This window comes from Malaclemys terrapin, chromosome 20, assembly GCF_027887155.1.
Source record: "Malaclemys terrapin pileata isolate rMalTer1 chromosome 20, rMalTer1.hap1, whole genome shotgun sequence".
NCBI lineage: Eukaryota > Metazoa > Chordata > Testudines > Emydidae > Malaclemys > Malaclemys terrapin.
This window is the reverse complement of record NC_071524.1, coordinates 15,529,636-15,542,674: the sequence shown is the minus strand read 5'-3', so window position 1 is coordinate 15,542,674 and position 13,039 is coordinate 15,529,636. Positions and strand designations below refer to the sequence as shown.

General features: G+C 58.8%; 1 protein-coding gene across 3 annotated transcripts in view; it reads left to right on the top strand.

Annotated features, from left to right (window-relative positions):
- PLEKHG2 (pleckstrin homology and RhoGEF domain containing G2) overlaps positions 1-7,421 on the top strand; it is a 41,172-nt gene extending 33,751 nt beyond the window's left edge. For all 3 annotated transcript variants that reach the window (XM_054009989.1, XM_054009990.1, XM_054009991.1), the window contains one exon: positions 814-7,421. In XM_054009989.1, coding sequence (XP_053865964.1) covers positions 814-3,176 — 2,363 coding nt within the window. In that variant the 3' untranslated portion in view covers positions 3,177-7,421. The remainder of the gene's footprint in view (positions 1-813) is intronic.
- The last annotated feature ends 5,618 nt before the right edge of the window (positions 7,422-13,039 follow it).

Genomic DNA, 13,039 nt, shown 5'->3' with positions numbered 1-13,039 from the left:
TAGGTGAGGACTATCCCCGCAGCCTGCAACTCATCAGCCCCGTGCAGGAAGCGTTCACAGACGCAGCTGGGCCCCGTTCGGTGACACACACACAGTCGTTCCAGGGGGGCTCAGACTAGAAAGCTGGTTGTAACCCCTGCAGGCTGACCCCCGGCGTCAGAACGAAAACAGCTGTCCTGGGACTGGCGCCCAGGAAAGAAAATGTTCCTTGCGGGGGCCAGAGAGCAGATGGGAAGGGCTGCTGGGAACGTGGAGCGCAGGGGGGGCTGGCTCTGGTGAAATCAGACCCTGCCATCTGAGCAATGTGTGTGGGTCTGAGCGAGAGACTGCAGCCCCCCCTGCTGGCACGGGGTGCGCTCCCGCGCTGGGCGGAGTTCCCGGATTTGCCAGGCCGGGTCCCCAGCCGGGGTGAACGTCGGAGTAATAGTCCCAGGCAGTGGGACCCAGCACCATCCCTTTGACTTCTGTGGCTCCTAATGCCTGTTCACACCAGCTGGGGGGGGAGAGGGGGGGGTCTGGCCCTGCACCCCTAGCTTTGGGGGCAAATTGGGGCCGCGTTCTCAGTCCTGCAGTAGGCGAGAGAATAATATTCGTCCCCTCAGCAGGTCTCCAAGTGCTTCACAAAGGGGGGTAAATTGGGTCCCCTTTTTACAGATGGGGAAACTGAGGCACGGGGCTTGCCAGAGCTCACCCCGGAGCAGCACAAGGACTAGAACCGGGTCTCCTGAGGCTCATGCCCACTAGGCTGCACGTGGGGATAAGGGGCATAAGCCGACAAGGAGCCGCTGACCCCTCTCCCCTTGTCTCCCCCAGGCGAGCCCCGGCTTTACGGCCACGTGCTCATCCGCGAGCCCTCCCTGCACGTGAACTGCGTCCAGGAGAACGTGCTGCTGGTGGCCGCCGCCCGAGGGAACGCCCTGGATCTGCGCAGCGACCGGCCTGCACCTCTCCTGGCTTCCCGGTGCCTGGGTTCGCCCCCGGCAGAGGAGCCGGGAGCCGCCCGGCAGGAGCCTCCCCCCCCGCTGGTGGAATCGCCCCCGAAGCTCAGCGGGGACCCCCCGAGCCCAGGCGATCCGGTTGGGGAGGGCCCCATCATGGGCAGCTCTGCCCCGCCGGCTCCTGACGCTACCAGTGGAACTGGCACGACACCCGAAGCCAGGGACTTTGAGGGAGCCGGGTGCCCGTCGGTGCCTAGCTGCCGAGCCGAGCTGGCGGTCTGCGGGCGCCAGGGTGAGCCAAGCGCCAGGGAGGTTTCTGCGGAGACGGCAGCCTCCTCTCCCTTCTGGGAAGCGGCCCCGAGCCAGCAGGCGTCGGAGGTGACCGGGCTGGTCCCAGCCGCCTCCCCCAGCCCTGCGGCGGAACGGCAGCCTGCGTGTGTCGGCACGTCCACCGAGCCCGACCCGCTGGGGCCGGGCCCCTCCATCCCTGGCGCTGGCCCCCCGGAGCCGGCGGGGGAGCAGAGCGGGCCCGTCGCCGTCCTGCTGCCAGAGGAGCGAGCCCTGGCTTTGGGCAGGGATTCCCGGCCTGGTACTGAGGAGCTGCTCCCCCAGCCATCGCCGGGGCCCGTCCGCTGCGGGACTGGAGAGGCGTCCCTGTCTCCCGCGCCGGACCCTGTCCCGCCGGCGGCGCCCTCCAGTGCTGCGGGATCCCCGTCTCCGCTCCACAGCAACGGCCTGCCCCTGGCAGCTCTGCCGTGCCGGGGCACCTGCCTGCCTTCCCGGGCCACGGGAGTGGCACGCCCGTCCCCGGAGCTGTCCTCAGCTGCAGCTGCCCAGCCCAGCCGCTCCGCGGCCCGGTCGGCTCCCGCTTCGCCCAGCTCCGGCCCCCTCCCGGCTCTGCCGCGCCTCCAGACCTCCTCCCCGGCACACCGGCGCCTCTCCTCCAGCGCCGCGGCCATCTCCAGGTACATCGCCGCCTCCTGCATCAGCCAGAGCCTGGCCAAGAGAAATGGTGCCCCCTCGGGGCCACCTGGCACCCAGCCACCGCTGGCAGAGACCTCGGCACCCACCAGGCCTCTGCCTCCCTGCTCAGCCATCCCGAGACCGTCCTCCTGCCCCTTGGGGCCACCTGGCACCCAGCCTCCGTCGACAGAGACCCCAGCACCCACCAGGCCTTTGCCTCCTTGCGCAGCCGTCCTGAGACCATCCTGCCCCTTGGGGCCGCCTGGCATCCAGTCTCCGTTGACAGAGACCCCGGCACCCACCAAGCCTCTGCCTGCTTGCGCAGCCGTCCCAAGACTGCCCCCCGGCCTCTTGGGCTCCAGAGCTCCAGCCCCACCATCTGCTCCATTCCCCAGTGAGAAGGCCAACGCCTGGTCCCATGGTACCAGCAAGCGGGACCCTTCCCAGCTCAGCGTCTGCCCTTCCCCCTGTGCCAGCCCTGGGTCGCCCTCTCCCCCGGGCTGTTGCCGCGATTCCAGCTGGCTGGGGGAGCCCATCCCCTCGGCGTCTGGCTCGGCCGTGCTGCTGGCCTTCGACCGTCTCTCGGGGACGTGCCCGGTCCCCCGGGCTAAGCAGCCCGCCCCCTTCTCCTCCGCTTCAGAGCCCAGCTCCAGGGTCCAGTCTCCAGCGCCGGCGTGCCCCCGGGTGTGCTCCCCCCCTCCCTCCAGCCAGCGCCACGCAGTGGGAAGAGCTGGCTGCGCCCCCCCCCGGCCTTGCTCCTTTGCCCCCTTGCACGTCCCCACACAGCCTTCCACCTTCCGCCTCTCCTCCCCCCTGCAGCCCACCTCCCATCCCTCCGCCACGCTACCTCAGCCAGGCAGGAGGCCGAGGGGAAACCCCGAGAGCCCTCCATCCCCTAGAGACGGAGACAGGGTGGGGTGCTGCTCCGGGGCGCCCCCTAGCAACTCAGCCAGTCCCAGCCCCGACGAACTGGATGGCATCAAGTGGCCAGACGTCCCGGGCTTGCGTTCCAGGTACGCTGACCGGGCGGGCAGCATGGGGCCGCCAGGCTCGCCAGAGGAGTACCCCAAAGCGAGAGCGGACTTGGCTCGGGACACGGGACCCCATCGGGCCAGCTACTCCACCACCGTCAACATCCAGATCGGGGGCAGCGGCCGGATCGCCTCCTTCAGCAACGCTCAGGTCAGCCTCACCCACCCTCTGCTGGCGGCGCCCGGGCAGCACGGCGCTAGGCGGATCAACGGCAGCACCTTAGAGACCCCGCAGAAAACGTGACGGGCCAGGTCGGGCGGGAGGGGGGGCGGTTTACAGCCACGGCTGCAGGAGCGCTCCTGGCTCTGCACGTGCCCGGGACCAGTGGTAATATATTTCTGGGGCTGGCTGGTATGTGGGGGGGATGAATTGTTATTGACCCACTGGGGTTGGCAGGGGTGGGGCCAGATCCCCAGCTAGGGTAATTTGGCCGTACTCTATGGACACCAGCTGGGGATCTGGGCCCATTGACCCCACTGGAATGAGGCCCATTGATACTAGCTGGAGATCTCGGTCCATTGACCCTAATGGAGCGATGCCCATTGACCCCCAGTGGAATAAGGCCCGTTGATACCAGCTGGGGATCTGGGTCCATTGACCCTAATGGAGTGACGTCCATTGCTCCCCAATGGAATGAAGCCCATTGATGCAAGCTGGGGATCTGGTTTCCTGAGTGACTTCAGAGGCACAGTGGGGTGGATAAGGCCAGCTGAACGCGAGAGTCCATCCGTGCAATTAAGCAACTGTTTCCAGGCCAGGAGGGATCAGCGGGGCCCGGTCTGTAAAAGCCGTGTGCCCCCAACTGATTGTGCTGGTCCCAGCCAGGTGGCCACAGCTCCCACAGGCCAACAGGCAAAGTGCTCTACCCCCTGCAAGCCCCGTTGCGAGGCAGACGGCATTCAGTTCTGGCTCTGGGTTGTTTTAACCGCCTGGTTTGTTCCTCGGCTGGTTGGGCCTGCATCGGGACCAAAGTGAGCGGTGTGGGTGTTTGTAAAGAGGAGTGGGCACTAGAGGGACACAAACGCACACAGAAGACTAGCCAGCAGGAGCGTGCACGGTGCAGTACGGACACATGCACACCTCTTTAGCCAGCAGGGGGATCTGCATGCACAGCCGCCTAGCCAGAAGGGAGCAGTGTGGACCCACAGAGAGCCAACAGGGGGCAGTAGGAATACACCCAATTATTTTCCTCTAAGTGTGAAAACCAAAGTGTCTTCCGGGCCAAATCCTTGCTTCAGCCAAACTCTCCTTGAAGCAGCCCAGGAGAGCGGGGGCAGCAGGCATGGGGAAAGCCATTGTCCTGGTGTAGAGCCACCAGCCCCGCCGCATCTGGCCCCGTTGAGCTGTATGGAGCCTGGCTCAGATCGCTAGACCCAGGAGTCAGGTTCAGTCTTTGGACTCTGGCGCATTGAGATCTGAGCTGTGGCAGCCACACACCATCCCTGTTGTGCCTTCGCTCTGGTGTCCCCGGGCAGAAACCCAGCTCCACCCAGGTCCCTCTGAAACCTGCGTGAGATGTTGGCCAGGGGTTGTATTCCCAGTTCTGCTACAAACTCCTAGTGTGTGATTGTGGTCTAGCCACTTAATCTGCCCTGTGCCTCATTTTCCCCCATGGGGATTGTGGACTCTTTGGGGCAGGGTGTGTAGCTTGCTCTGGGCACGGCATACATCTCAATGTTCCCGGGTGCTACTGTAATTAATCTAATATAAACCAAAACGACAGCTCTGGTGAGCAGAAGCGGGTGCTGTTTAGCCTCCAATCCCTCAAAAGTCTAGGAAGTGGAAGTTGCTTTCTCTGCAAGGGAACCACAGATGTGACCTCAACACACACGTAAGAGTTGACCCCAGGGTGTGCTGGAAATGTCAAGGCAGCCACACGTCCGTCTCTTTCCGAAGCCTAAATGCACCTTAAATTCAGAAAATTTCCCCATAAAAATTGCAGTGGGACAGTTGGGTAGAACTGTTTTTTTTTTAAGTATTTGTATCAGATCAACATTGAAATCATGTCCGTTTAAATCAGCTGGGAATCTGGCCCCATTGACCCCAGTGGAACGATGCCCCGGCTCTTAATCCCTACAGAGTGGCAACGGGTCCAGATGACTCCAGAATGATTTTTTCCCCCTCCCTACACCCATAAAACCTGTAACTCAAAACCACCCCTCCGTTTCTTCCTAGCTTTCCCTGGAGCGGAGTTGCTGTGAGATTCTAGTTGATCTCTCTGACCAGTTCAAGACGCAAAATAAATTTGCTTAAATATTGCAAGTAAAATCCCTCCAGACGTAGCAATCCTGGGTTGTGATTTGGATGAAACTTCTTGGAGTGTTTGAATCCCTGCTCGTTTGCCTTGAAATTAACAAGGGGAAATCATAGACGTGTGTGTGTGTGTTTCCTTTCCCTAAAAGAGGAAATCAGGAAGAGGGGGGCAATGAAACGAGAAAAATGAAATAAATATTGGCTCCTTAGAAAAGCGGGTACAGTTATTTCTGGGTTTTTTGCCATGAGTTTTTCTGCTTCGTTTCTAAAGCTGGATTGCACAAGGAGATTTTAAATTGAAGCAGCAGGTAGTTAAAGAGACTCTGGTATTGAATATCGAGCCTTCCAGATGGAACCATTTAGCTACATGTTTCGACAAATTATTTCACAGCCCACCATTTGGGGAGGAAAAAAAAAATCTCTCTAGGGTTATTACCTCCTTTACTGCCTGTAATGTATGAGCCTGCATGTTTTCGTCCCTTTGAGAGGCAACTTTTTTCGCTTCTGACTGCTAGGGGCAATGCGAGCCTTGGGCAATCCGTCCAAGATGTCACGGCCAGTTTTCAAATGCTGTTAATTTCCTTCTCGTGTAGGTTTTTTTTAAAGGCCAGAAGGCACCATTCTGCCCTTCTGTATAATCCAGGCAGCCACCTGAGCGAGAGCCAGTCTTTAGCAAGAGGCACCTGGTCTTGATCTAAAGATTCAGAGAGAGAGAATCTGCCCGATCGCTTGGGGAACCTCGCCAGGGGTTAGCCCCTTGCCCCATTACAAACTTGCTGCCCGCTCCCTGTTTCCAGTCCGAATGTGTCTTGCTTCAGCTCCCTCCTGCTAGGTCTTGTTCTGCCTTTGCTCAGTTATAAAGCCCTCTGCTCTCAACGAAGTCCTCCCCGTGGAGGTCTGACTGCCCTTTTTGACTCAAGCAGCCAGTCAAAGCTGGGGGCCCTGCAATTGGGCAGAGAAATTGACGATAGAATCCGGCACCTTTGAGGCAATCTTGTTTATTTGCAAGGGGCCGTACAAAGTCCTGTTTCTCTGAACACAGTCAGATCCCAAAAACGGGAGGTCGCTTCCTTCCCTGCAGCAGCACACATCCTGGGTGTGTGTGTGTGTGTCTCTCTCTCTCTCCTTGGGCCATGCCCCCAAGACACTTACCCCGAAACCGATACTCTGCCAAACTCCCCTCCACCGAAGGCTTTCGGATTCCTGAGTGGCTATGGTTTGCCGCGGTCTTGGAGCGTGCTGTTGTATCTTACGTTGAACCTGAAGGAAGGGCAGCGGTTAGCTCATCACTTTCAGGGGTTTTAACCCAACCTAGGGCAGTACTTCGAGCCCGACATCACTTCGTCGCCTCGGTTAATGAAATCAACTGAGCTTCCCCAGCCCTCACCTTGCTCTTGTAGCTCCTCTTCGTTCATGGAGCGGACTCTGATCTCACTTCCACCTGGTTTATGTCGAGGGGGCACCAGACTGGAGCTGAGCCGAGGCCCGTCTCGCCCGGTATCCCGGCTCTGGGGGTGGCCAGCGCCAGGTGCTGAGAGCAAAGTGGAAGAACCCCGCAGGGGCAGATGGGAGATCAGCTCCCCCCTCTCCGCCACATTAGGTCTCTGTCTCGTCTCTCATAGTCCGAGATCGTCTTAAGCCCTGAAGCATGGGGTTCTGTCTCCCTCAGTATGGTTGTAAATCGAGCCACTCCCCCAGGGTATTATTATTATTGTCTGCATCAGAGTAGCACCTAGGACCAGGACAACCCCTCTCCACATGCCAAACAATGCGTGTTTTCATTGCTATTAGGTGTATTACGGTAGCACTCAGGCACCCCAGTCATGGCCCAGATCCCATTGCACCAGAAGCTGTATGTTTCTATTAGTATTAGTTATATTACGGTAGCACCCAGGAGCCCAGTCATAGTCCAGGACCTCCACTGTGCCAGGTGCTGTACATTTGTTTGGCTATTAGGTGTATTACAGTAACACACAGTGCCCAGTCATGGCCCAGGACCGCGTTGTGCCAGGTGCTGTATATTTTTATTGCTATTAGGTGTATTACGGTAGCACCTAGTTGCCCAGTCATGGCCCAAGTCACTGTTGTGTCAGGTGCTGTACAGACACAGAACTGTCCTAATTCCAGTGTCTTCCTGTGGGGGGCTTGTCCCGCTGCAGAGGGGTGAATCTCAGCCCCAGGGATGAATTGTGGTGGAAGTGGCCCTTCCTTCCCCTCCCACCCCCCCCCCGCAGGAATCCCTCTCCCCCCCCCCACACCTGCTTTGTACCTGGGCCACATGGTACATATTTTTCCAGCCTCGTCTCCCCAGCACCGCTTCCATCTCTGCCGCCCCTCAGCCAGTTCTTTCCTGGTGTCGTTTCCTGCCTGTCCTCAGGGCCATCCAGCGAATCAACCGATATATTTGCTGTCGCCCCAGATAACACCCCCACCCCTGCAAATGGAAAAGCAGCAAGCTGCAGCCAATGCCTAGTGCGGCGCTCAGACCAGTGGGTTGGCGGCTTCTCTTCCCAGGTCTGGGCAGGAATGCGGTCTGGTGGTTAAGGAGGGAGCCAGGACTCCTGGGTTCCACTCCCAGCTCTGGGTCGGTGTGTGATCTAACAGACAGAGCAAGGGGGCCAGGACTCCTGGGTTCCTGTCCTAGTTGTAGGAGAAAGTGAAGATCAACAGTTGGCAGAGGGAGGCCAGGACTCCTGGGTTCCCTTCTCAGCTGTGCCACCCCCTCCTGAAGAAGGGCCTTCCTAGACCCACGCCACCCCCTGAGCCGTGGCGAGGAGAGGGAGGATCACACGGGAGGTCGGTGGACATCTGAGTGTGACCGGCGGGTGTGCGGGACGGGGGCAAGTGGTAGGTGCCGAGGGCTGTGAGAGTGAGAAGCGATGAGGGCTCCAGGGATCAGACTATCCAGGTATTCGTACGCTCCTGCTCTGCCCATCACCATGGCCTCTGAGCCCCGCCCAAGCGCTAATGGATTGCTCCTGACAACCTCGCCCATCCCTTGGATTTCCCCACTGCCCTCCAATCCAGCAGAGCGTGGCCTAGTGGTGAGAGCAGGGGGCTGGGAGCCAGGACTCCTGGGTTCTTTGTAAGCTCTGGGTGGGCAGTGGCGTCTAGTGGTTAGAGCGGGGAGGGGGTTGGGAGCAGGTTTCGTGGGCTCTACCCCTAACTTTGTGAAAGGAGAGTGTTGTTTCCAGTCAGTGATTAGAGCAGGAGGGACCGGGCGCCAGGATCAGGCCTCTGGTACCGTCGTCTCCGTCCAAATTGTTGGAGAGCCACTTGTGACCGAAAATGAATGTTTACACTTTCCTCCGGGCCAGCGGCCGCCTCGGCTCACACCCGTGCTCGCCAGCGCGTCTCTTATTTTCAAAGAGCTTCGTCCATTATTTATGCTGTCACAATCACCTTTAACTTAATGCCACAGGGTTTAGTTCCTCTGGCTTCTTGTGAAGTTTGCCTTCTTGTAAATCCATTGGCGCTGGTTAGGATCTGATGCTATGTTACCGGTCTGGTGGATTGGTTTATGGCCCCTGTATCGTACGTACAAGTTGTTTGGACGTGTTTGTTCTTTTTACTTCTGGTTTTGTTTTGTTTTTGTATTAAAGTTAATTTTGGAAGAGAAAAAAATTTGCCATCAGTAAATAAACAGTAATGTTTTCAGTGCCACTGGACTCTCTCTTTCTCGAACAGGCCCTCATTGGAATAACTGTCCCCAGCACAGCTTAACATCTCACTAGCCGAGCTTTCGCAGATGGGGAAACTGAGGCCCAGGAGAAAGTGGCTGCCCTCCAATGAGCTGGTGGCAGCGCTGGGATTAGAACCCAGGAGTTCTGGCTCCTGGCTCAACCCATAGACCACTCTCCCTGCCTCAGCCAGAAAGAGACCCCAGGTGTCCTGGTTCTGATACACCCCTGCTCTAACCACTAGACCCTACTCCCCTCCCAGAGCCAGGGAGAGAACCCAGGAGTTCTGATTCCCAGCCCCCTCTCCCCCTTAAGGGTCCTCCCTTCATTATGACAGAGCAAGGGCAAACCTGTGGGGCAACTCCAGGAACCCCAGAGCCGGGGGCCAGGGGCCACCTGTGAGCACTCGGAAAAAACTCATCCCGACAAGGAACTTGAGTGGGGCCCATTAACCGAACATCCTCCCCTCCCCCATCAGTCCCTCCCCCCATCACCCCACCTCCCCATACACCCAGCCTCCCCCTGCCCTCTTGTTTCCCCCCTCCCCCTGCTCTCTCTGCCCCCTAACACCTCCTCTCCACACACTCCCTCCCCCATATGTATCCTCCCTGTCCCCACACCCCTCCGCTCTCCTGCTGCCCCTCCCCTCACAACCCACTCCCTTTTCTGCCCCCTCCCTACACACAACCCCTCTCCCCCGCAGCTGCTCACAGCCCAGACACACAACCAAGCAGATCAAACCCGGGTGGCCTTTGCGGTGGGGCTCCCGGGGTGACCCTGGCCTGTCGCTCTCCCGCTTGCCTTCAGACGGGCCGGAGACATGAAGGGGCTGGAAATGGACGCACAGCCCCGCTCAGAACCCCCCCGCGTACACACACCTGCATTAGACACACACCCCCAGCTCGTATCCCACAGCTGCTGCGGGGGGAGGGAGACTGTTCTCTGGAGCTGGGTTCAAACCGGGGCCAGCCATGGTGCAGCTGGGCTCCAATGAGCTGAAAGAGGGAGCTCGGACTCCTGGGTTCTATTCCCAGCCTTTGGGGTTACAGCAGGTTGGGGTCTAGTGGTTGGAGCAGGGCAGTCTGGGAGTCAGGACGCCTGGGTTCTATCCCCGGCTCTGGAAAGGGAGCGGGGTCTAGTGGTTGGAGCAGGGCAGTCTGGGAGTCAGGACGCCTGGGTTCTATCCCTGGCTCTGGAAAGGGAGCGGGGTCTAGTGGTTGGAGCAGGGCGGTCTGGGAGTCAGGACGCCTGGGTTCTATCCCCGGCTCTGGTTCTTAAACGTTCCCATTTTACAAAGAACTCGCCTGAAGTCCCAGTGCTGGGAACAGAACCCAGGGGTCCGGCAGACCCAGTTCTAATCCGCTTTGCCTTTCAGACTGGATGTGTCCCATATATGTGCCTGGGTAAGTCTCTCTCTAACCATTGTGTGACATTTATTCCCTTCCAGACCTCCGGGCGCTTGATTCCCACTGCTCTGCGGCTGCCTGGCAAATAGCTACATCACCCACTGGCAAAGCTTGTATGAACCCTCTCCACCCCAGCTCCCGAGTCATTTCTCCTGGAGTGCCATAGGAGGTGGGACTCTGAAAAGCCAGCATTCAAAGCCTGAAGGGGGATTTTATGGCTGCATGGCCTAGAATTTGTTTGGTGTGGTCCCCAACACAAGGAGGTCTCCCCTCACCCACCTCGTCTCTGGCGCAGAATCCCATAGGCCCACTTTCTAGAAACAGGTTTATTTAATGAACGGCATTGTGGGAGAGGTGGGGAAGACCCTGTAAAACAGGCTGTCGAGTTTTAAAAAAAAACGCACTTGGCCAGATCTGGGGTGACCCCCCCCCCTCCCGGCCCCAAGATCCAGGCGGCTCACAGGTCCGTCGCCAGCGTGTACGTCTGTGCCCTGCTGGTGTGCCGCGAGGCTCGGGGGGGGGGGGGGGCGGGAGAAGGCTGCAAGGTGGGCAGGCCGCGCGCCAGAGAGCACACCGACCTTTGGGGAGCGGACGCAGATGGCAGGAGATAAGTTTGAAGAAATCCAAGCCGAGCTGGAATTCTCCTGAGTCCGCGGGGGGGGGAGGCTGCCCGGCGGACGGAAAACTCCCCGGGGGACGGCAGCCTGCTTGTTAGCAGGGCTGTGACAGGCCTTTTTCTGGGTCCCACTCTGGGGCAGGCATCCCAGAATGCAGTGCAGTGAGCAGGGTAGGGGTGGGGGTAGTAAGATTGGTTTAGCAGTTGCCGGGGGGGCGAGGGGGGGCGTTAAACTCTGAGTTTCAGCAGCTCTGGGTCCAAGTCCCAGCACCCTGTTGGACCTTGGGCAAGTCACTATCCAGGCTCTGTGACTCAGTTTCCCCAGCTGTACAATGGGGCAGTGCAGTGCAGTGGCTAGGGCACTGGAGGAGAAGGAGGCAGGATATCTGGGTTCTATTCCTGGCTCTGTTTTTGAGTGACCTTTGGATAAGTCGTCCCGCACCCACCCGGCTCTGTGCCTCAGTTTCCCCATCTGTAAAACAGACACACTACTTCCCAGGAGTGCTTTAAAAATACCCAGAATTCTCTGTTTCCTGGCACCAGTAAGGGGAGGGGGATGTCTGCAGATTTTCCCAGCAGGCACCAGTGGTGCCCATAGTTGGGCAGCAGGGTAGGGGTGGAGAAGGGCCCACGGGGAGTGACTCTAGCAGATGGAACCTGCAAGGAGCTGTTTATTTGCACCTAGTTCTGCGCTGGAGGAGGGGGCAGGTTAATGGGCTAGGCCCCCCCGCCTCTGAGCCATACCAGCAAGGGGACACCCCTCTCCCAGGGCATGGGGGGGGGGTCAGAAGCTATGGTGGGGGGTGCAGACCGCATGGCTCTACCTCAGGAGAATGGGGTGGATTCAGAGCACGTGAGGCCAGCGAGAGGGAGCCCGAACCAATGCAAAGTGCCCAAGACTCATGCACCCCAGCCCCTATGTCGTCCCCCCAGTCCTATGCCCCCCCCCCAGCCACAGCACACTGTGGTAGGTGCCCAGCCGTCCCCTGGGCCCCCCCCAACCCAGTAAGGGATAGCTTTGGGGGAGGGCTAGCTCAGTGGTTTGAGCATTGGCCTGCTAAACCCAGGGTTGCGAGTTCAATCACTTAGGGATCTGGGGCAAAATCAGTACTTGGTCCTGCTAGTGAAGGCAGGGGGCTGGACTTGGTGACTTTTCAAGGTCCCTTCCAGCTTTAGGAGATGGGATATCTCCATAAATTTAAATTTAAACCCAAGATACGGATCCTGATTCCAAGTCAGGTGTAAACGGGCACAGAATGCGTCCGGATGTGTTTAACACTGACTCTTACTGGTCAAGAAGCATCAGTTGAAATTAACGAAAATGTCCAGGGCCTCATTGTGTGTTTTTTTTTTTTACTGGCATTTCTCCCCCTCTACCTCCCTCCCCAAAAGAAAACCAATGTCACGGATCCGTCGCTGATCTGGGGGTTGGCAGTTGTCACGGCACTTCTGACGCCTACCAGATGCAGCCGTGGGACTGATTAACGTCCTCCTTCTGGAGTCAGTGGACAACACCCTCAGGGCCCACCGAGGGCACAAGCAGCCCCCCACCAAAATTCCCCCTATGCCGGGGATCTACTCTGGCCAGTGTGGAGCTGGTGTCAGGGATCCCTGCTTGAGTTGAAGGCTGGAGCGCCCTGCACTGCGGCTTTTCTCTGCCCCCAGGGGGCAGAGCATGAATTAGAGCAACCCCGAGGCTGCTCTAACATTCACCACAGGCCAGACCTGGAATACAGGGAGTGCAAAGCAGAACTCAAAAGGCACCTGCCCCCACGTGCCGGGCTGGGGAACCTGGGAATTGGGCCCCCTGAATACAGCAGCGTAATAATAATTCAAGACGCCTCCCTCCAGTAAAGCAAACCCAGCTCAGGTGATCTCCTCCCAGATAAACATCCAGCTTGATCTGACCCCAATGCACAGGGTCAAAGACCCAAACCATATCCATTTGCTGGCAGCTCCTGGGGCCTGCATGGACTAAGTTTGATGGCCCTTGGCCTGGTTCCTACTGGACACGTGTCCGCCCTACCCACCCGAGCTGGCTCTGGTTGGCCCAGTCCAAGGCCAGCCGGGACCATTCGATCATCAGTCTGATCTCCAGGCTGTTAAATTTTCCCCGGCTCCCCATGTATGGAGCCTGATCGCTTCCACTGG